Source organism: Manacus candei, unplaced genomic scaffold (genome assembly GCF_025592945.1).
Source record: "Manacus candei isolate 608988 ecotype Guabito, Panama unplaced genomic scaffold, ASM2559294v1 h1tg000002l, whole genome shotgun sequence".
In the NCBI taxonomy this organism is placed as follows: domain Eukaryota; kingdom Metazoa; phylum Chordata; class Aves; order Passeriformes; family Pipridae; genus Manacus; species Manacus candei.
The window spans coordinates 5,254,381-5,276,175 of record NW_026138050.1 but is presented as its reverse complement, the minus strand read 5'-3'; the positions used below and the strand labels follow the sequence as shown (position 1 = coordinate 5,276,175).

Sequence of the window (21,795 nt, the reverse complement as noted above, 5' to 3'; positions counted from 1 at the left end):
GTCATTTCAGCTTGTCTGTGTGGCGTGGCTGCGATGCTCCGCTTCGTTTGTGTTGCAATCCAGTGACTGAAAGATGAGGGGAAAAAAGAAAATCCATTTTGAAGTATTTCTTTACTGCAAGAAAAATAACCCAAAATGTTGACTTGTGCCCCCAAGCTGCTACAAAATCAAATTTTGCTGTCCTGAAAGTTCTCACAAGCTGAAATGCCTGGGATTTGGCCAGCCAGCTGAAGCAATTGCTGCAGGATGATCTCGCTTTGGACAGTCCAGGAGCCCCAGGCAACATGTTGAAGGCACCACAGGGGCATGGAGAAGGTGTAGCCCTGCTCCAAGACAGCCCCTCTCCCCATGGATGTTTGCCAACCTGTCCCCGAAGAACATTAGTGTTTTTAGTGACAGAGCACCTCCACCTCCCAGGTAACCCACTGCCTGGCTCCACGAGCCATTTCTGTCCTGAAGTCTAACCTGATTTCTCTGGCTGTAATTTAAGCCGATTATTTCTTGTCCTGTCCACCATGGACATAAAGAACAGATTATTCTCTTCCCCTTAGCAGCAGCCTTTTAAGCACTTGAAGACTGTTATCACATCTCTTCTTCCATCATCTCTTTTAGGCTAAATAACCCAGTTCTTTCAATCTTTCTTTGTAGGTCATGTTTCGTAGACCTCTGATCATCCTGTTTCCTCTGCATTGCCTGCAGCAGCGCCACCTCCTTTTTGATATGAGCTGCCAATACCAGAATCTACTCCAGCATAGACCTCACCAGCCCTGAACAGATAAGAAAGATGATTTTGTGAGTCTTGCAGGCCATGCTGCAGCTCATATATCCCAGGGCACTGTCTGCCTCTTGATGCGACACTGATACTTCGTGTTCAGCTTGTGACCCGCTATAATTTGTAGACCTTTTTCTGGGGAACTACAGCTTGTAGGTTTGCTTTTTCCCATGAGGTTTTGGGGTTTTGAGCAAAAGGTAGGAATGAAGCATCCTGAACGAATGTTTTGTTCTCCTGTGTTTGTCGGTCCTTATTCTGGTGTGTTCATGCATTCAAAGCACACTTTTGGTCAGATTTTTGACTAGGCTGTGTGATACTTGGGTTGGATGCTATTCAGTCCGTGCTGAAGCAGCTTTATTGATGGTTCTTTAAGTTGCTGACTCCCATTGCCTCATAATTTCTAGTGTTTTATCTCATTTGTGCATGTCCTTTCACGGTCTAAGACATGCTTGTATTTAGCACCAGTTAATCAGCATTTTATGCAAAATATATGAGATTTTCAATTTTCTGCAGCCAACAGAGCATTGAAGTGCCTGTTTCCATCCCCCAGGACCTGTGTTTAGAGTGAGCTGGGCGGTTTTCCACAATTTGACTTTTTCCCTTAGAAACTGGAGGTTTCTCTTCAGAAGGACTCACTAGTGGAAAGCTGAAGGCTGGTCCCTGGGGCTCAGACCTAAAGGGACTCAGTGTGAGGACTCCAGATGATCCTAGGGGAAGCACTTCCACCACCCAGCCACAGAGTCAGTCTCCAATTAATATTTAAATTTTTTATGCAGTGTGGAAAAGCCCATGACCCAGAGATGGAGCAGGACTGATCCACTGCTCAATGGGGCAAGGGGAGGAGGAGAGGAAGGACCCCTCCATGCTCCAGCTGAGCCTCTGAGCCTGAGCCAGAGCCAACCTGTCAGCAGACCTGTCTGATTGCCCATCCTCCTCCCCTGGGGCTATCCCAGCATCAGCTTTGTATTCCTGCAGGCAGCAGTGCTGGAAATCCCAGTCATGTGAAAGGTCTCGAGGGGAGAGAAACGCAGGTCACTGCTGGGACAGACGTTGCAGGCAGGGGAGCACATTCAAAGGTACTTGGGTTATGATAGTAATTAATGTGGACATTGCTGGTAATGGCAGAGCTGGTGCTTCAAGTAAGTGCACAGAGGCAAGAAATGAACCCCATCAATTTTTAAGATGTCAGCTGTTTCATGGGGCAGCTGCGGGGATGGGAACAACCGGACCTTGTTTGTTAGGCAGCTGGATACAAACACACTCCTCCCATGCTGTGGGATGGACCTGCCTCACTGCCTGCAGCTGGAAATGGTCCCAGTTCAGTGAGTATGTAAGCAGGACTGTGGGTGACAGAGGAATATTTGACCATTCAATCAGAAGGTTCTTTTTCAGGATAGTGGTGTAGATGAGGGTCTCTGTGTTGCTGTTTGCAGCTATGCAGTCCATGCTTGCAATGGGTCCTGATTCAGCAAAGTGTGTTTGACTGCAGGTGAGGGTATTTCCACACAAAACCTTCTCATGCAGTGCAAAAACCCCTTTTTGGCTAGGACCTGAGTGGTATTTCTAATTTTTGGGAAGCCACCCTGTTCCCAATGAAGACCAGGCATCTCTTGTCCCCAGTTCCTGCAGAGTCAGGACAGAGACTGTCGCAGAGTGGGTGTTTTTATGGACTGGCTGCTCTGCCCCTTCGTAGTTCTAATTAAGTTGTATATTTTGGAAGTAAAAATGTCCTTTTGATTATATTGGTCAGGAAAGCTCTCTAGCATCTCCAAGTAAAGAGAGGGGAAGAGGCAAGTGATCAAAGGCAGGCTGTAATGAACTATCAGAGGCAAGCCCAAGGTCACTGGGAGCAGAAGGGCCATTGTCATGCTGGTTCATGATGCTCAGCTGGCTCCCCACTCTCCTGTCCCCATCATAGCTGAGCATTTGGGTCTGCACACCCTAAACACACACTGATGGGGAGAAACATGGGCAGCATGGTTTGAAAACACACAGTGGAGAGGAGGGATGCTCATCTCACTTTAGAGATGGGACACAGCACCCTGCTCCCCACAGGGGTGAAACCATCCAGTTACTTTGGAAGAGCTGGAAGAACTGCAGGAGTCATCTGCCGGGAGGGGCACCGTCTTCGCAGCAGGCAGAGATCTAGGGCACTGATGAGCAAAAATCTAGGGCATCAAAGAGCAGAAATCTGGATAATCAAGGAGAAGAGATCTAGGGCATGGAGGAGCAAAGATGTAGGTAATCAAGAAGCAGAGATCTAGGGCATCAAAGAACAGAGATGTGGATAATCAAGGAGCATTGATATAGGGCACGGAGGAGCAGAGGTCTAGGTAATCAGAGAGTGACAGTCTAAGGCATCAAGTAGAGTTGCTGTAGGGCATCAAGGGGTGGAGATCTGGGGCACTGAGGAGCGAGGTGTGATCTGTCTCACAGGGGCTCTCCCAGAGCTCTGACATCACTCCTGGACTCACAGCCTGATGCTGAGGGTCCTGCAGGAAGGTGGACACAGGACTGCTGTCTAGCCCTGGGTGCTGGGTGCAGCCCTCACCAACCTTTCATAGTCCAGGGTAGAGGAGAACAAACTTCCACAGGAAACTCCATGCAGCATAGTAAGCTCACAGGGTTGTTCAGGACAGCTGAGCCATGACTGGCAGCTGCAGGCTGCTCTGAGGGGGACCCATGGAGTTGCTTCAGCCAGCGGGAGGGAGCCTGCCTCCACATCACCAGCAGCAGTAAACATGATCTGTCTGAAAAATAGAGCCATGTTAACAGTTATTGATCTATAACTTTTAACCAATTTCTTTTTTACAATATTGGATTGCATCCTAATATTAGCTTTTTATGTTCAGTACTAGGCAAACTCCACTCCATCAGCGAAAAACAGCTCCTGTGGGCCAATCTGCACCTCCCATTGAGCTGAATGATAGAGGACTGGAACAATATTTTTTGACAGATCAGTTCCTGTTCAGGGTAGTGGTGGCCATTATGCAAATCGAGCTATAAGAAGTTTAAAAGTCTGGAACCATTATATTTCTTTATTTCATTAACATCAATGCAAGCAGGCGAGTTAATACAACAGAGTGATCCCATTCCAGAGCTTGCACAAAATGGTCCCCCCATCATTTAACAAGACTGGTGATTTCCCCTAACGGGTGCTCCCAGCAGCTGCACTGGGGGCACTGAGGCATTTTTCACAGCATGCAGCTGGGAGAGGGGTGGGTGACAAATGTCTCTGAGCAGATTAGCACACAGGAATCCTCTGCCTGAGCTGGCAGATGGCTGGGAGGGCCCTGCTCGTGGCAGCAGGCAGATATCCAGGAGGATGGAGGACAAGTTGGGGGTCAATTACAAGGGCCCAATTTCCCACTGGTCCTTGGGGATCTGCTCCCCCACCTCAGAGCACCTGCACAAAATCTCTTGAGTGGTTTACTCACCCCTAATTCACTCCCCAGGCCAGAAGAAGCTGCTTAGGCAGAGATGCTTTGGAGTCAGAGAGTGCAGAGAGGCATAAGCATGTAGGATTCAGGTTTACAGGGAAAGGCAGCACGAGAGCATGGTGTTACACCATTTAACTCCTGCTCTTGTGCTGGACACAGACATTTTACCAGCACAGCAGCAATATGAGGAGCTGAGCACTGATAAAACACAGGCATGACGTGATACAGGGCAGAGATTTGTGCTCCAGCACATGCCCTGATGCCCAGGTGGTGGCTGCCCTCCTCCTCCTCCATCATATCAGCATTGTATCAGGACCACCACAAACATGTGCCTTCACAGCCACCTCTATTTTCCCATGTATCCCCCACCTCCACCCCACCAAGGCACAGACACATTTCCCTGAAACAGAATGGCAGAAGGACACACATCCTGCTCTGTGGCCCTGTTCAGCTGAGGGTATTGGCAGCAGCACCTCTTTACAAATAGAAAATAAACACACAACACTGTCATGTCAGCAAGGAAATTAATGGGGTCCTGGGGCTCAGCCCTTGCATTAGTGTCTTAAGAAAGGGAGTGGGTAATACCTGGTTGCCCACAAAAGCCAGCCCACCTTATGTGGTCCAGCAACTCTGGGAGGAGCTGGGACTCTTTCCCATACACACTCTTCCCTCCATATAACTCACAAGTAAAAGACACAGACGTGCACACTCACGTACATATGGATTTGCATAGATCTGGAAAATAAAGATCACGTCGTGCCACACTGATGGATCCCAGCACTATAATTGCTCCATTATAAATGGCAATGTCTCAGAGCATTACTGCTAAAGACTCTACCTTTTAGTGTTGAAACTTTTAATTGATTTTAAAATACGCAATCAATCACAGTTAATCAAGGAATCATGAAGAAGCTATCGTACACAAATACACAAAGACAGCATATAAACCACAATTAATGACCACTTAAACAATGGTGGGAATGAAAATAGGATTATTTATTAGTGTTTATGAGCAGTAATGGATAAAGTAATGAAGCAGTAGCACAGTGTTAGAAGCCAAAGTTGGTAATATTTAACACCAAGTGGCCATAAGTGACTTTTCAGTGAGTGGGTCAATGGCAAAATTTAAAGCAATCTTTCCAAAGGAAGTAGATATCCCTTTCCCCTCCTCTAAACCCTGCAGCTGCTGGTTGAGGTGGTCCATCCTGAAGGAAGGTAGGAACAAAACCAAGCCATCACTGGGTTCTCCCCACAAACCCAGAGCCAGGCTGCAAATCTGTCAGGCATAGCTTTGCTCCATGGCAGGAGGACCTGTAGCCCCTTTCCAAAAACATCTCTGGGCTACCTTTAGATGTCCATCCATAATCTACCAGGGAGCTGTCCCTTCTCCCTAGGGCTATCTCACCATGCAGCCCTGACTTTAATGTTAGAGAGAGTGATTAAACCCAGCTGGGTGCCCTGTCTCAGCCTTGGAGAGCCAATTCCCTATGTCTCAGGGGGCACACAGCCTGACAGGCCAGAAAAGAGTGAGCAAAGCAAGGGCTGGAGGTTATTTAAGCCTGAGCCAAGGACAGTGAGCTTGGGCAGGGCAAAGGAGGTAAATTCCATGGAGGCACCTTGGAGGCCCCTGAGGTCTGTCTTTGAGCACAGCTCCAGGTGGTCTGTCCAGGATTTAGTACAAAAGACTATTTTATCTAAGCTGGCTTTATTCACACCCACGTAGCAAGAGCCTTGCGAGCCCAGAGCCATGCACTGCCGAGGCTCACACCAACACAATCCTACCTGGGCTGCCTGCAGACCCAGTTCACTCTTTGCTGTGCTAGATCAAGACCTTCCCATGCCTCGGTGCAATGCCTGCTGTCCCCAGGGACAGGCAGAGGCACAAGGATGTGACCTTCAGACAGGGAGCAGTAGCAGAGCCCCATAATACAGCTTTTGCCTTCCTGCCATGCAGTCTGCTGCTTTGCAGCCAGAGCTGTCTAGTTCTCTAAATTAATAAGCAGCACCCAGGACGCCACTCTGCACTGCCTGACACGTAGTGCAATGGAGAGCCACTGGTGAAGTGACTCCTGGTAAGAAGAAGGGAAGAATCCAGAGGAAACTTTGTCCTCTTGCACCATTCCCTTAAAGGCCAGTACTATTTAGCCCCAAAAAACACCACTAGCACCCTTATTGGTGTCCCTACAGAAAGCTGAGAACTCGGTGAGTCCCTCTTTCCCTCCTGGAGTAGGAACATGGGAATATGCTTGTGCTCAGACCTTTCTGTAGAGAGGTGGAGGTCTCACACTTGACCAAGAACTGCTTTTAGCACTGGACCTAAACTCCTGTTAGTCATCTCAAGTCTCTGAAAAGGAGCTGACACCAGGTCAGCCCCCATAAGCACATCTTCTCTGGGGCTTTGGTGGGGGCTGAGGATGCTGCAGCCCCTCACTTCCAGCCCTGCCTGCCAGCAGCCTCCCTCCCCACAGTGCCTGTGCTTGCTCGCATGGATCAACGTCTTCCTCTCCTCCACAGTCTCTTTTATTGCCTTGCAAGTTGGCCCCAGGATGTTTTATCACACCACAGCACATAATACAAATGAAAAACAAAGAGGAAAAGTTTGAATCATTTTTTTAATATATTCATCCCTGTGCTGGGGAACAATGATCCATCTGATTAAATCCGCATGCTAGAGTTTATTAAACCAGGTTGGCCTCTCGCTTTCTCTCTCCTTTAGGCAGGGACAAGCTCATTAAAATGAACATGCTCTGCTCCCTCCCCAGTGCAATCCCGCTTCACACTGTCTCTGTGCTGCTGATATCTTGTAGACATCGCCAGGAGCTGATGAATAGGGCTCTGCAGTTCAGTTTTCTCTGGCAGCAGCACAGCAGCCAAGCTTTTTGGCTTTTTGGCAAAGGGCAGGAGATGCCTTCAGCCTACCACTGCCTCGTGGCTGCTGGGAATGCTCATCCAAGGAAAGGCCCATTAAAATTGGAAAGAGGTAGGAGGGCAGGGACTCACCACCTCACTCTAGCTCTGCCCCAGCACCTGATATGTCATTTACCTCCTCATGGGCTCTGTTTCTCATCTGTAAAATGGGTTTCATGGGCACTGCTTCTCCATTAGGATAATTAATGGCTATAAAGCACTTTGGATCCTGCTCTAAGAATAAACCCATCAGTAAAGACAGGGTGACAAGTGGGCATCTAAGACAGTTACTCCCCTGGGACTAGGTCCCTGTGTAGTCCTGATTCTGCAGGCAGCTGCCCACCCTGCAGCCCCCACTCTCCTTAAGCTACTTCAGGAGGGTCCCCAGCCCACCCAGTCACCCTCACCAGGGAGGCCAGTATTTTCTGCAGCTCCTCTTCCTCCTCAGGAGCCCTTCAGAGGCAACCTAAGGCTGTTACACCCTGGCAATAACAGTGGCTTAGGCCCTGTAATCCCTCCTTTACTTGACTTTGGGTTATTTTGAGCAGGAGATTAAAGGAGATTATCTGCATCACCTGAGATGCTGCACTTTCTATCTCTACCCCCTTTCCTCCATCCCTGGGGCTCACCCAGTCCCAGCCACTAAACCCCTCCCTCCTTTCCCTGTGCTCTGCCGTGCTCTTTTCTTGGGACAGCTGCGTGGCCACAGGGTGCTGCCATGTGGTGGTGGTCCATCATCAACCTCACTTCCTGAACCCAGCTTCTCACTTGACCACCCATGTATCCTTCACATCTGCATCCTGAGCCAAATCCAGAGGTGCTCCACAGCAGGGAAAGAGAAAGGAGGTCACCCCAGAGCACTGTAGCACTAACTGGGATTAGTTCTGTGGGCTTCTTGAGGAGGTGGTGGAAAAGAGGATCAAGAAAGTGGTCCTTTGGGCCCCAGGATCTTGGCAGAATGTGTTGGGTTCAACAGCACCCACTTATCACCACAGCCAAAGCATGGAGAAGGATTGTTTGTTTGGAGCATCCCACACTATTCAAATAAAAGAATCCCAATAACACAGGAAAAGCACTGAAAAAATGTTTGTTTCATGCCCAAGGAGGGATCCTCATCACCTGGCACCATCCAGCCACGGGCAGGGAGCTCCTTTCCATGTTCTGGAGACCATGTGCTGCTCTCCAACTCACTTCAGCTTGGGTTTAGCAAAGCGCTTGGTGTTGGTTTCAATTCCTCACAAATGCTTGCTGAAATCAGCATAAACGAAGGTCTAAACAGGCAGAGCTACAAGGAGTGGCAAAAAACCTTAATTCACCTTCCTTTATGACTGAGAGATGCTCAAGCATCCCAGCTACTGAGAAGCAATAGTTCCCTTGGAAAGCAAACTCCCCCACATGGCATCGCACCAGCATGTGTGACCTGTGCACACATTCATGGCAAGCTCACACCTTCATGGACTGTTTTTTCTCATTTCAGACTACACCAGCCTAAAATCCATCTGCCACCCTGGAAATTAATAGCAATCATTAAACAAAAAGAGCTGGCAAAAAGAAGCCTGAGGTGAAAAGCAGCTATTTCTGCCAGAAAAAAAATTAAAACTATTTAGACATACAGAGAGTCATTTATTACTGTGAAGTCCTCCCTCCACCTGGGGTTTAAATCTCATTACAGTTTGTCCAAAACAGATGTTACCCTTTTAGCAGTAGATTATTAACGATAAACTCCATTCCTCCAGAGAGGGTGGGTGTTTTGGGTTCACTTGCTTTTTCAGCTTGGGTAACCTCCACAGGAAATGTTTATGAAAAGGACGGGCAGTCCAAATGCTGGCATAGCTCCCTACTCCTATTGTCTTGGACTCCAAAGTTTCTTTCCACTCTCCATATCTTTCAGAGGTCTCTGAACAAGCAGGGAAATACAGAGGTCCAGAGCATGGCCCTGGACTCTGTTGAGGAGCAGATGCTGAGGAAGGGCTTTCTTGTGCTAACACACCAATAGCTCCCACTTCTGCTTCTCCACCAGCAGCTGGGCATTAGCCACGTGTCAAGACAAAAAATTTCTTTTGGATGGAGCCTGGCATGTGCATGACCCATTTTTTTCCAAGCTTCTCTGCATCTGCCCACACATTTTTGGGTGGAAGGGCGTTTGGTTGGGCTTTAGGCTTGTTGGCACCATAGAGGAGACTCAGTGGTCCCCTCATACCTGTAGCTGAGTATCCTCTATGGACAAAGATGGGCTTTGCTTGTTCCCACCAGTGCATGGGCATACTTCAGTGGGAAATCAGGTAGCCTTGAGAGAAACACTGTCTGGCACCAGGTTTAACCAGCCAAGCCCACAGAAGAGCCATGTTTTTGTTCTGTTTAGACTTAACATAATAAAGATACCTGCTCAGGAATCTAGGAGCCTTTTAATCATGCTGTAAGCATAATCAAATGAGACATTAATATCAGTTCCACATTCATATGGCCGTCTGGCTGCCCAGCCATCTCCCTGACCATTTCAGGTAGTAGGAAGTGCATTCCCAGCATTCTCCAGAGACCCTACTAAATAGATGTTCTCACAATGGCTCTCAGTCTGCCTGGAAAGGCAGTGAGAACCAGCTATTTTGGGATTGTTGATGGTGATGCCAGTACCAGCACCTCAGGGCTCTCTCAGAAAACACTTTTTTGCTATCTACGATTTTTCCTGCACCCCAAGGGAAGCATCAAGAGCTCTCGTGGGCCATGTATGTCTGTGAGTACTCACTGCTGGAGGAGAGTTTTTCCCTCAGCACAACACATCTCAGTCCTTCAGGCTTTACAGCTTATAATGAATCCCTTCATGGAGCCCTGAGGGACACAAGGGGAGCCCCAAGTAAACAGTGTATTCGCCTCCCTACAGGTGCAGGGTATTCAAAATAAAGGGATATTTGTTTGTAGCATGGGTATCTGACCCATGAGGAGTGTCCTATAAAAATTTACCAGGAAGTGTGAGTTTGTATTTCCACTGCTGAAACAACAGACCCACAGCCTTGGTAAAATGTTTTATGTAGAAACAGCATATGTTTGGGTTAAGAGGGCAGGGCTGGAAATGTTGATGAGGACCTGTCTTGACCTAGGGAAGGGGAAGAGGGTCCCTGCTCCAGGAGCTGACAAACCTGAGCTCCTCCAGCAGAGCCCTGTGCAGGAGAGGGGCCGTGCTGGCTAAGCTGTGCGTGGAAGGTGGTCACGCTCGGTTTCCTCTGCAATGCTGTTATCCTGAATAAACATTAGATTGGTTTTGGAGTGCTGCCCAGATAATCATTAACCTTCTCCTGGCCCATGACAAGAAGCCAGCCTGCAGCACTGAGCTAAAATTAGGCTTGTAGGGCACTGGGGCTTGCCAGATATTGCTATATTAGGGCAGAAACCCCCTTCAGAAAGTGGACGGTCAGAGGGTCCAGCCTTAAGCTGGGCCCCTCAACTCCAAAGGACAAGAGTTAGATCATTACAACCACAAGATAACTTAGATTGGAAGTCTCCAACCAGAGAAGCAGGACCAGCTTGGAAAGTGGGCGAGTGAGAGGTCAGCAGAGGTATTTGCCTACAGCATAGCCATAGCAATTCCTGTGGGCAGGACACATGCTCATGAAAAGGTGAATTCTGCTCTGCCTACCCAGAGATCACAGATCATTACCATGAAGTCCTACACAAGATGTATATTTTCTTGTCCATCTGCCAACACTCAGCAGTACAGTTCACTTAGAAACTGTGACTGATGTAGGCACTGGCCAGAGACCCACTATTACTTCAAATCCCTTCACAGGGGAAGAGAAGGACAGAGAGAGAAGTGTTCTTTTGCATAGACAACCATTAGAAATCAGAGCAAACAAGACACTTGCACCTCTGAAAATAATTTCTAACAGAGCTCACCATTTCACAGACCCACCACCAGATACCATCCTGTGTAAAAGTTGCTTTTCCTGCCAGGAATGCAAAAGCCTCCTGCAAAAATGAATTAATGAATGAAAGCAGTAAAACAGCTTCAAAGATCTCTTCCAAACAGCAGCAAAGGTCTGAGTGAGGATGACAGTGCAGCAGAGACAGGGCACAGTTCAGATTGCAGGTGCCGAGGAACACCAGCATCTCCACTTCCCAGTGTGGGGCTGGCTCCCTCCATTGCATTGGTGCTGGAAAAACAGGCTTTGATCCTCAGCACTACTTACAGGGGAAAACGGGAGTCCTGCTTGCAGAGCAGACCTCTGCTTTTCACCAGCTTAACATCAGCGTAACCATCCCATAATGGAGCTGTGATTCAGACTGATTACTTCTAAGGAAAAATTCCATCAAGCAAGTATTAGAGAGGCTTTCTGCCATGGAAACACACCTTTCTTATTGCTAATGTTTACCTGATCTTACTCTTACTTCTCTTCATCCCCTAAAATCTTTCTTCCTCTTCACTTTTCTCTAACTCTGCCCCTCTCATCACACTCCTCAGCTCTTAGAGGGCTCAGCTGCGCTGTCACTGGCTGGAGCTGACATTTCATATCTGCCCGTGCTCATATTTCAGAAGGCTGGGATAATGCACAGGTAACCCAGCTGGGCTTAAGAGGCTGTTCACCATGAAGATCATTTACACATTTACTTAAACTCAGCAGAGGATTCTGCTCAGTGGCCTGCAGCAGCGTGGGATAGGGTTGTCATCTCAACAGACCCTGGAAAATAAGCAGCATGAGATGGATGTCAATGACTTCAGACTGCAACTGACTGAAAAGCAGAATTGTATTTTCTGAAATCCCAAGAGCTAACCTGTCTTGAAAATATTGTCATTTTAACCCAGCATTTATCTTGCTGTAAAACAAAAGATTCTTAAAAATGTTTGATCAAACAGATCTGTTCTGGCCATTCCCAGGTTGCAGCTCTGGCCTCAGCCTGCCTGGTACAGGCACGATGGCTTAGAACTAGAGCTCCTCTCAGACATTACAGCACCCAAGTTTACTGTTAAAGTAAATTGACCTGAATATCAACTTCAAATAAAGATCACAGCTTTTCCACCCAGGGTTTAATTTTGCAGAAAGTGTGTTTTACACCAGAATAACTTTTTACTAGATAGGAACAACCCAACTCTATGGTTCCTAGCACCATAGAGAGCCCATGAGTGTTTATGTACTGGTACTACTAATGTCCCTGTATAGAGACCAAGCATGTAATTTCTCTTTGTTTCTCCCAGTGTCTCCCAGAAAAGTTATCTCTTCACCATCCGTCTCATTTGGATACTTGTCATACAGCCTGTGACCTCCTGAAGTCTCAGTAAAAGCTATCCCATATGTGATGCTGAGCACTTGTCTCTCAGCCCCCCCTTTACCTCTCTGCTTCATTCCTTCTTCATCTCTCTTCAAACCTCTGTGGAAAATATATCTCTTCTCCCTTGCCTGTTTTTCTTAAATAATAAATAATAGGAGGAGAGAGAGTAGAATTGACTGGAGAACTCTATTATCTAACACATTTGGGAATAAGGTTGGGATGCACAAAATGCTGCCTAAACCCTGTCAGCAGAGGCAATATTAGTACCAGGAGCTCTGGATATAAAATGAACTTGAATTTTACAGGCCTGAGCTTCTTTATTATTCAGGGTGGTTGTGATTCTGACCAACAGCACCTAGCAGGAGGTGATGGATTAAACACCAGGAATACAACTGAGGAGAAAAACCTGCCTGGATGCCTCCTTTCCCCACCTGGTGTGTACAGGATGGACATTAGCCATTTAGGGGTGATTTCATCACTAATAAATGTTTTATCTGCCATCTTGGAGCTGCCTCCTCACACTATCTTATGCATAATGAAGAGCCAAGGTTCATTTGAAAATTCGGTGTCTGTTAGCTGAATTTTCCCTCTGCACTTCTTTGGGTGGTTGAATATTTATCGTTTGTGACGTACCACTCCCGTTTTCCTATGGCTCTCATTGCAGTGGGGATCCTTCATTTTTTTTTGACAAAACAGCCCAAGTGGCTGTGACAGGGTCTAAGAGAAGCTGGAGATGGAGCAGCTAGGGAGAAGAAAGTTATGGAGGTGCAGGAATGCCAAGGAGAGGAGCACTGGTGAGAGTATGTGTGTATACGCACGCACACGCACACGCATGTTAATCTGGCTCCTTGCCTTCCCTCAGTAAATGTAATCCACAGTTTGAAATAACTCATTCAGTAGAATAACAAAATTAGGAACTGAGTGCCAGCTCACTCTCACTCTCCCTCCCCAGCCCCCACAGCTGCTTTGTTTGCTTCCTTGCAGCTGCTGCTCTGGTTTAATTTTCCAAGATGCCATTAGTCGGGAAATGGAAGCAAAAAGTTCCCAGCCAGCCTGCACTGGTTTTTGGAGCTCCAGCTCTGCCTTTTTCTTTCCACCTCCCTTCCACCACCCTTGTGGGTTTTCAGGCAGGACGAGGATGCTGCTGCTCATCCAGTGCAAGCTGCAGACTCGTAGGCATCACAAAATCCCAGCAGTCCCTCTTTGCCACTGGGTTGTTGACAGGGACGAGGGGTGGAGAAGCAGGAACAGGTAGGAGGAGAGTATATCGCAGTCAGGGCTGAGGATTAGCGTGGAGAAACATGGATCTGGGCTCCAACAGGGATTCTGGATATCAGAGGCAACGTGCAGGAGCAACAAGGAGTGAGGGAGTTGTCATTGCCTCTTTGCTGGCCTCTGTCAGCCCAACATCTGCTCAGCTGGTCAAGCCACTCTGCCTTCTGAGAGCAGAAGGAGAGGGAAATACAGCCAGGTCTTCAGGGCACAGGTAACTGCAGGAATGTGGGTACCATGGCCTCGCCATGGATGTGGCCTGTTGTCATCGTCATCATGGTGCCACGGTTCAAGATATCCCTCATTGAGATTAAATCCATCATTTCAAATAATTGTTATTCCACACTGTCTTCATTCCTCCCTTTTGCTTCTTTCTCAAACAGTGAAGGAGACCCCCAAATCTCCACTTTCCTTGTTGTTTTTCATATGAGAGTTGTAGGTGACTTGTTCTCAGATTTTCCTAGGCAGCATTGTGGAGGGTGAGAGGACTGGGAAAAGTGATATGCAATTGGGTTACCAGGAGAATAAACCCAGGACAGCTGGGCAAAGACAAATAAGGCAGGAAGAAGGGTTAAACAACTGGATTTTCTTACTGATTTTTACCCAGTCTGTTGGGAAGAGGCACAGGGGTCTCTCCCCTGCTCTCCAGAGCCATGTCCCAGCTATAGGAGGTCAGGGGAAGCAAAGGCTAATCAGCCAGCCAGCTGCCCTGTTTTAACCTGCAAGAATCAGACCTGGGATTTCAGGAGCAGAAACGAACAGGAAAGAGAGATTAGAGGTGAGGTAAAAGGTAGAAAAGGGAAGAAGGAGACACCTCCTGGATGTCTGTTATCTGCTGTTACAGGGAGATGAGTGGGGAACCACGGCGAGTTGCCCCTGCTCTGCCTCGCGGGACACTCTTGTCTGATGTTGCAGCACACACTCTCAGGAACACACCCACACACCCCACGGTGCTGGGAAGAGGCTCTCAGAAGCCAACAAGATGAACAATTTTGTCTTCCGTGCAAAGCAACAAGACCCACTTCTCCACTCCCCAGTCATGTCCCGGCAATCTAATAAAAAGGGAGATTAGCCCCTCTTTCCTCTCTCACATCTCCTTAATGCTATCATTTTAGTCACACTTTGCAAAGCAAATAAACCAGCAAATTGCTTGCTTTAATGAGCTGAAATTAAACTCGGGCTGCTGATAAAATGCCTTTTCTCCTTTCTGTTGTCAGGAAGGACTCATCTGATAGGCAACGTATGGGAAAGAAGAAAAAACACATATCAGGAGCCTTACTGAATATGTTTGAGTCGTTTACTGTTGCTCTTCTTCATTCCCAGCACCTACAATTAGGTGAGGGAGGCACATGGGTGCTATAGGGGAAGGCTACAGGGGGGTCTGTGGAGGGTCTGTCTCTGCTCACAGATGGTGCCACTCCATTACCTAATGCCCTCCAACACAGGCTGCTGCCCTCAGCCTCCCCAGGGTGGAGTGACACGAATTTTCCTCTGCAAGGAAAAGGCTGGTTTGGCTCTGCAGAGAATTCCCAAACACAAGTTTGCCCAGAGAAGATGGCTGGGTCACAATGGGAGCTAGAGGAGACAGAATAAGTACTTGCTGAAGAGAATATGCCAAGGTGCATCCATCCCTGCTGCCTGTGCTGGCTCAGTTTGGCAGGGCTTCCCTTGCCTGCAGGAGGTCCCTGTACTCTACAAGCCCATGGAGGAGGACAGGGAGATGGGTGCACCAAGAGCAAGGAAAGCACATTCTGTGCCACACCGAAGTGACAACTGGGGCAAGCCATTGCTTGTGGCTCTGCAGGCCAGCAATACCCTCCTCACACACGCTCAGGGGCAATGTGCTTCCTCACAGGATGCAGGAGGAGCTCGAGACCAGGCTGGTCCCTGTGGCAGAGGAGAGTAGGCCCATCTAGAGGGAAAGTCTCCACCTGCAGCACAGCGCTTGTGCTGGGATTTTCATCCCAACAAGAGGAGCTCGGGGCACTTTGCCTCAGCCTCCCACCACCCTGTGAAATGCTATCATTATCTCATGGAACCAGAGAGGAGACTGGAGTGCAGAGAGGTTAATTGAGTTGTCTAAAACCAGGAGGGATGTAGCAGCAGATGTCTTTCAGTCAGGAACTGCAGTCTGTGTCTTGCCGTCATCTGGGGAGGTGGTAAGGGGGGACACTCACCTGTGGTCTCCCAGGGAGCCCTGAGAGCCTCCCTCTTCCCTTCCCCACTGGCTCCAAGGACTCACCTGTGCCCAAATGGGCTTCCAGGTGCTGGTGAAGTGTCCCAGGGCAGTGACAGCACGTGGAGGACAAGGTGGCTAGAAAGCCTCAAGTGCAGAGAGGTGACGTGAGAGAAGGTCTTGTTATTCATGTAACAGAAACCCAACTGTGCCACCAGGGAACAGACTCATTGTTCGCAATCCAGAAAGAACAAATAAACTGTTTTACTGCTTATTATTACTGGCCTGTTTACCAAGGTATAAACTGAGTGGTGAACAGGGATCTCTGCAGTGAAACATGGTCTGCTTTGCTGCCTGGTATTGTGGCTGGAAAAGAACCTGGTTTCTTCTGGACATGGGCAAGAGTATGGCATCTGCCTCTAAATGCCTCTTGACAATCAACCTCACATGATTTTCAGGCATGCAGCACCAAGCACAGTCCCTTCGCTGCCTGTGCACTGGGAAATGGTCTGGAAAACTCTTTCTGGATTTATACCATTTTCCAGGTTCAAGGAAAGACAATTTAGATGTAACATGTACCCCTGTCTCCTTCGCAACTTCCCAAGAAACCTCCAGTTCCTACCAGCTGTGTTTTCAAGGAGTGCTGGTGGTATCTTCCCTGGCTCCTATAGCCTGAGCTTGGACAAGGCAGATAACCAGAGCTCCTGTTCCCAACAAAATTTCAAAGAAGAATTTTTCTAGATGGGCCCCATTTGTGGGTATCTCCATCTCTGCCATAACACCACACTGCATCTGTCCTACCAGCCCAGAGATCTGTTTGGCAGTAGAGATATCCACAGATAATATTTTCAATGTCTGTGGAAAAGCAAGACCCAGGAGATGCTGGCGCTCATGCAGTTCCCACTTCTCCACTTTTGCCTTCCTGTTTCCCTAAGAAATTATAAAAGGAAGTAGAAGTTGTGTCCATGGATGTTAATGTTTAGTCAAAAATGAAGGAAAAAAAAAAAAAGGAAAATGTGAGCCAGGAATGAGAATTTTTCTGTGGGAAGTGAGGCTGCCGGCAGCCTCAAAGATTGTGTCTAGTGAAGACTTTTCCTAGTCTTCAAACAGCTGTTTCTGGCTGTCCTATCCTCTGCAAATACACTTGTTATGCCACTGAATGCTTGAGGGTTTTCCACATGTCTGCATCATTTCACCCAGGAGGAGGAAAGAGGTCTTGGAGAAAGGCAGTAAACCCCAACCAGGAGCAAGGACACCAGATAGTTCACAATCACAACAGTATGTTTTGCAAAGAGTGCCCTGAAACTACTGCTCGGGTTCCCAGAAGCAGGACAAGAACTCGGTGCTGGGCTTTATCCCAGATGCCACCCAGCAGTGCAGGCAGAGAGAGACGGTGTCCTCAACCAGCACCTCCTTCTGTGGGCACTGCTGCTGCGCACACCAGCACGCGAGACAGTCAGGATTCCCCTCAGCAAAACGCTGCAGCATCAAATCTACATCAGAGCGAGTTGTCTAGACTTCATCTGCTCTCAGTGGAGAGGAACAGACACTTCTGGGGCATCACTCCTCTCCTTCTAAGGTAGACACCTAAATAGGTCAGACTAACAGTGTGCTGGATGTGTGTTGGTCTCTCAACTGCCTAAAATGTGATGCTGGACAGGGGCTCAGAGGATGACCTCAGTGGTCAGTGACCACCTCTCCTTGTGCTGCCAAGTGCTGCTGGTGGCAGCCAAATAAACAAAAGGCTCCTTGAAAGATGATAGCCAGAGTGAGAAGGCAGGTGCCTAACTTTAAGAGGGTAGTTGGATGCATCTCCAACACCTCTGAATGCTGTCTTTTCTTTGTGTTTAGTTTGTGCTTGTGTTTTGTTTTGAGCAGGTGAGCCGAGGGACTGAGCAGGGGAAGCCAAACCCATGGAGGCACATGGAGATGGGGACCAGCACCGCTATGGGCAGCAAAAAGAAAACGAGGAGATGTACTATAAAAAGTGAGAGGAAGGCTTGTCTCTGAGCCGCAGGGACTCCTCTGCACGGGCGCTTAACTTCATGACTCCCTCCTTGAGATGCCAGAGACCTGGTGATGTGGGACCAGCCTCAGCCACCCAGGCCTTGGTAGCAGCCCCTGGCTGGTGGCTGCTGAGTACCGTGGGCACCGAGGTCCTCTTTCTCCACAGACGCGTCCCTCCCGTCTCCAAGCCATGAGGAGAAGGGAGAGGCAAGCAAAGCTGCCGAAGAAGCACTAGCCCACGTCTTCCCAGTCCCTGTCCTGTTCCCCGCTTCCAGCAGACCAGGAGCCCCCTCTCCGTGCTGCCCTTCCAGATGGCAGGTCGCCGGTGGGCCGCGACGTCAGCCCTCTGCATGTACGTGGCGGCCGTCTCTCTCCTACATGCCGGCGGGGTGCGGGCAGACTGCTGGCTCATCGAGGGGGACAAGGGCTTTGTCTGGTTGGCCATCTGCAGCCAGAACCAGCCCCCCTACGAGTCCATCCCCCAGCAAATCAACAGCACCATCGTGGATTTGCGGCTGAACGACAACAAGATCAAGAGCGTGCAGTACGCCTCGCTCAGCCGCTTCGGCAACCTGACATACCTCAACCTGACGAAGAACGAGATCTCCTACATCGAGGACGGTGCCTTTTCAGGACAGTTCAACCTCCAGGTGCTGCAGCTGGGTTACAACCGACTGAGGAACCTCACCGAGGGCATCCTCCGGGGCCTGGGAAAGCTGGAGTACCTCTATCTCCAGGCCAACCTCATCGAGACCGTCACCCCCAATGCCTTCTGGGAGTGCCCCAACATAGTGAACATTGACCTGTCCATGAACAGGATCCAGAGACTCGACAGCAACACTTTTCGGGGCCTAAACAAGCTCTCTGTCTGTGAACTCTACAGTAACCCCTTCTACTGCTCCTGTGAGCTCCTCGGCTTCCTGCAATGGCTGGAGGCTTTCACCAACATGACACGCACCTATGACCGGATGCAGTGCGACTCCCCGCCTGACTACATGGGCTACTACTTGTTAGGCCAAGGCCGGACTGGCTACCGCAATGCTCTGAGCATGCTCTCGTCCCTCTGCACTGGGGGCTCCTACACTGTGATCCCTCGTTTTATCCCTCCCAGGTACCAGGTGACCACGGTGCCCTCCGAAAGCCCCTGCTCTGAGGAGGAGTGCTCCTCCGGCGACGGCACGACGCCGCAGTTCTCCCTCTTCACGCCCATCGGTGAAACAGAGGTGCGCCCCAACATCCAGGTGAAGCACCTCAACCACAACTCGGCCGTCCTCACCGTGCAGATCCCCTACCCCTTCAGCAAGATGTACATCCTCTCCCAGTTTGAAAACGGCTTCTCCTCCATGATCACCAAGCTCAGGAAGAAGGAGGAGAACATCACCGTGAGCAACCTAGTAGCACAAAGAGATTACACCTACTGTGTAGTCTCTGTCCACCAATACTCCAAGTACAACCACACCTGCGTCACCATCACACCCACCAGACCCAACCGCAAGGAGCCGGTGCCCACCCCTTCCACTGCCACCCATTACATCATGACAATCCTGGGCTGTCTCTTCGGCATGGTAATTGTCCTGGGCGTTGTCTATTACTGTCTCCGGAAGAGGCGCCAGCAGGAGGAGAAGCACAAAAAGGCTGCCGGCAGCATGAAGAAGACCATCATCGAGCTGAAATATGGGCCAGAAATGGAGACCACCAGCATCACCCAGCTGTCCCAGGGACAGATCCTGGGTGGGGAGACAGTGACCCGCATCCCCTACCTACCTTCTGCTGGTGAGGTCGAGCAGTACAAGCTGATTGACAGCAGCGAGACCCCCAAGGCCACCAAGGGCAACTACATGGAGGTGAGGACGGGTGAGCAGCCCGAGAGGCGAGACTGTGAGCTGTCCCTGCCGCCGGACTCCCAGGGCTCTGTGGCTGAGATCTCCACCATTGCCAAGGAGGTGGACAAGGTGAACCAGATCATCAACAACTGCATTGATGCCTTGAAATCCGAGTCCACCTCCTTCCAAGGGGTGAAATCAGGGGCAGTCTCCACGGTGGAGCCTCAGCTGGTGCTCTTATCAGAGCAGATCCCCAGCAAACATGGATTCCTTTCCCCCGTCTATAAGGAAAGCTACAACCACCCTCTCCAGCGGCACCACAGCATGGAGGCGGCCCCCAAACGCTCCAGCACCTCTTCCAGTGGCTCCATACGGAGCCCCAGGTCCTACCGCTCCGAGGGATCGGGCCACAAATCAGAAGCCAAATACATCGAGAAGACATCCCCCACCACCGACACCATCCTCACTGTGACACCGGCCGCGGCCATCCTGCGGGCAGAGGCGGAGAAGATCCGCCAGTACAGCGAACACCGGCACTCGTACCCCAGCTCGCACCAAGGGGAGCAGCACGACAGCATGGGGGGGAGAAAGCCCTCCATCCTGGAGCCTCTGACCCGCCCTCGCCCCAGAGACCTGGCCTATTCCCAGCTCTCGCCTCAGTACCACAACCTGAGCTACACCTCCAGCCCAGAGTACACCTGCAAACCATCGCACAGCATCTGGGAGCGCTTCAAACTCAACCGCAAGCGGCACAAAGACGAGGAGGAATATATGGCAGCCGGCCATGCCCTACGCAAAAAGGTCCAGTTTGCCAAAGACGAGGATCTCCACGACATCTTAGACTACTGGAAGGGCGTCTCTGCCCAGCAAAAGTCCTGAGTCCTCACATAGCTCGTGACTTAACACACTAACTGGACCAAAAGAAATCCGCAGCAGCTATTTTTATTCAGACTGTCTTTGAAACAAAATAAAATTAAAAAAAAAAATAAAAAGAGAGAACAAATTATGAAAAATCTATAAATATTCTATATAATATATAAAGTGAGATATTAAAATGTCCTCACGTTGGTGAGACGCACCAAATTTGAACACGAACTTTGCAGAACAAACAAACTGTGGAGTGAAAGAAAAAAAAAGTTTTGTTTCATTTTGATTTTTTAAAAAAAAATGAGAAAAAAAGAAAAAATTGAATATAAAACGAAAATGAAAGAGCGGGCAGAGAGCTGAGGTCTGGCGTTTCCCAATATTGCATTGCATGAGTCCCTATTCCGTGATTTTGTGGATTCTTTGTGAACAGTTTGTGTTCTTCCTTTCCTTCTAAAATCAACAGCGACAAAAACAGCAACAAAAACCAAAAAGAGACCAGAAGGAGCTCCATCTTTTGGGCTGTTTTTGCAAACGGAGTCTTCCAGTTTAGACTTTTACTCGGTTGAAGGCCCGTTCACATTTTCACTCATTGAAAGGTTTTACCACACATTGCATTGTAAACCGAAGTCGTTAATTGTACAGAGAAAATTTCTATATTTGCAATGTTTGCTGTATAATGAGAAAGAGAGAGGAGAAAAAAAAACAATACTACATCTACTAAAAAAATATATATATATATCTATATTCACCTGTTTGTACCAGGTTTTAATCATGGATTTTAGAGAAAGAGATGGAGTTTTGTTTGAAGGACTTTTTTGTTGGTTGGTTGGTTGATGGGATATTTTTTGGAGTGGGGGGCGAGTGTTTGGATTTCTAAGTGTTTGGTTTTGATTTCTTCCTCCAATTGTCTGTGTCCGAGTCCTTCTCACTTCCAAGTACATTGAAGAAAAGAGGCATGTACCTGGAAAAGCAGAATACCTCACTTTATTCCAGGTGGGAGACCATCACCACCAGGAACTGGGAAGGGGATGAGAAGTGAAGGGCTTTTGGTTGAGCAGGTGGGGTTGCTCCTGAAAATTAAAAGATATTGATCTCTCCCCTTAAATGGATGTATCCGGGGCGTGGTGGCCCTCGGGATCAGCCACTGAGTGGGGGTTATCCCTTCACTTTCAAGATGGGGAGGTGACAATGAATTAGAGGAGAAAGCCTCTTGCTGCACTACACAGAAGGACATTATTGAGGGGTGATTTTGCTGAGAGAGAAAACACTGAG

At 48.8% G+C, this 21,795-nt stretch overlaps 1 protein-coding gene across 5 annotated transcripts in view; it reads left to right on the top strand.

Moving 5' to 3' along the window:
• ELFN1 (extracellular leucine rich repeat and fibronectin type III domain containing 1) overlaps positions 1 to 21,271 on the top strand; it is a 105,238-nt gene extending 83,967 nt beyond the window's left edge. For all 5 annotated transcript variants that reach the window (XM_051777163.1, XM_051777180.1, XM_051777147.1 and 2 more), the window contains one exon: positions 17,705 to 21,271. In XM_051777163.1, the coding sequence (XP_051633123.1) occupies positions 18,145 to 20,535 (2,391 nt within the window). In that variant the 5' untranslated portion in view covers positions 17,705 to 18,144 and the 3' untranslated portion in view covers positions 20,536 to 21,271. The remainder of the gene's footprint in view (positions 1 to 17,704) is intronic.
• The last annotated feature ends 524 nt before the right edge of the window (positions 21,272 to 21,795 follow it).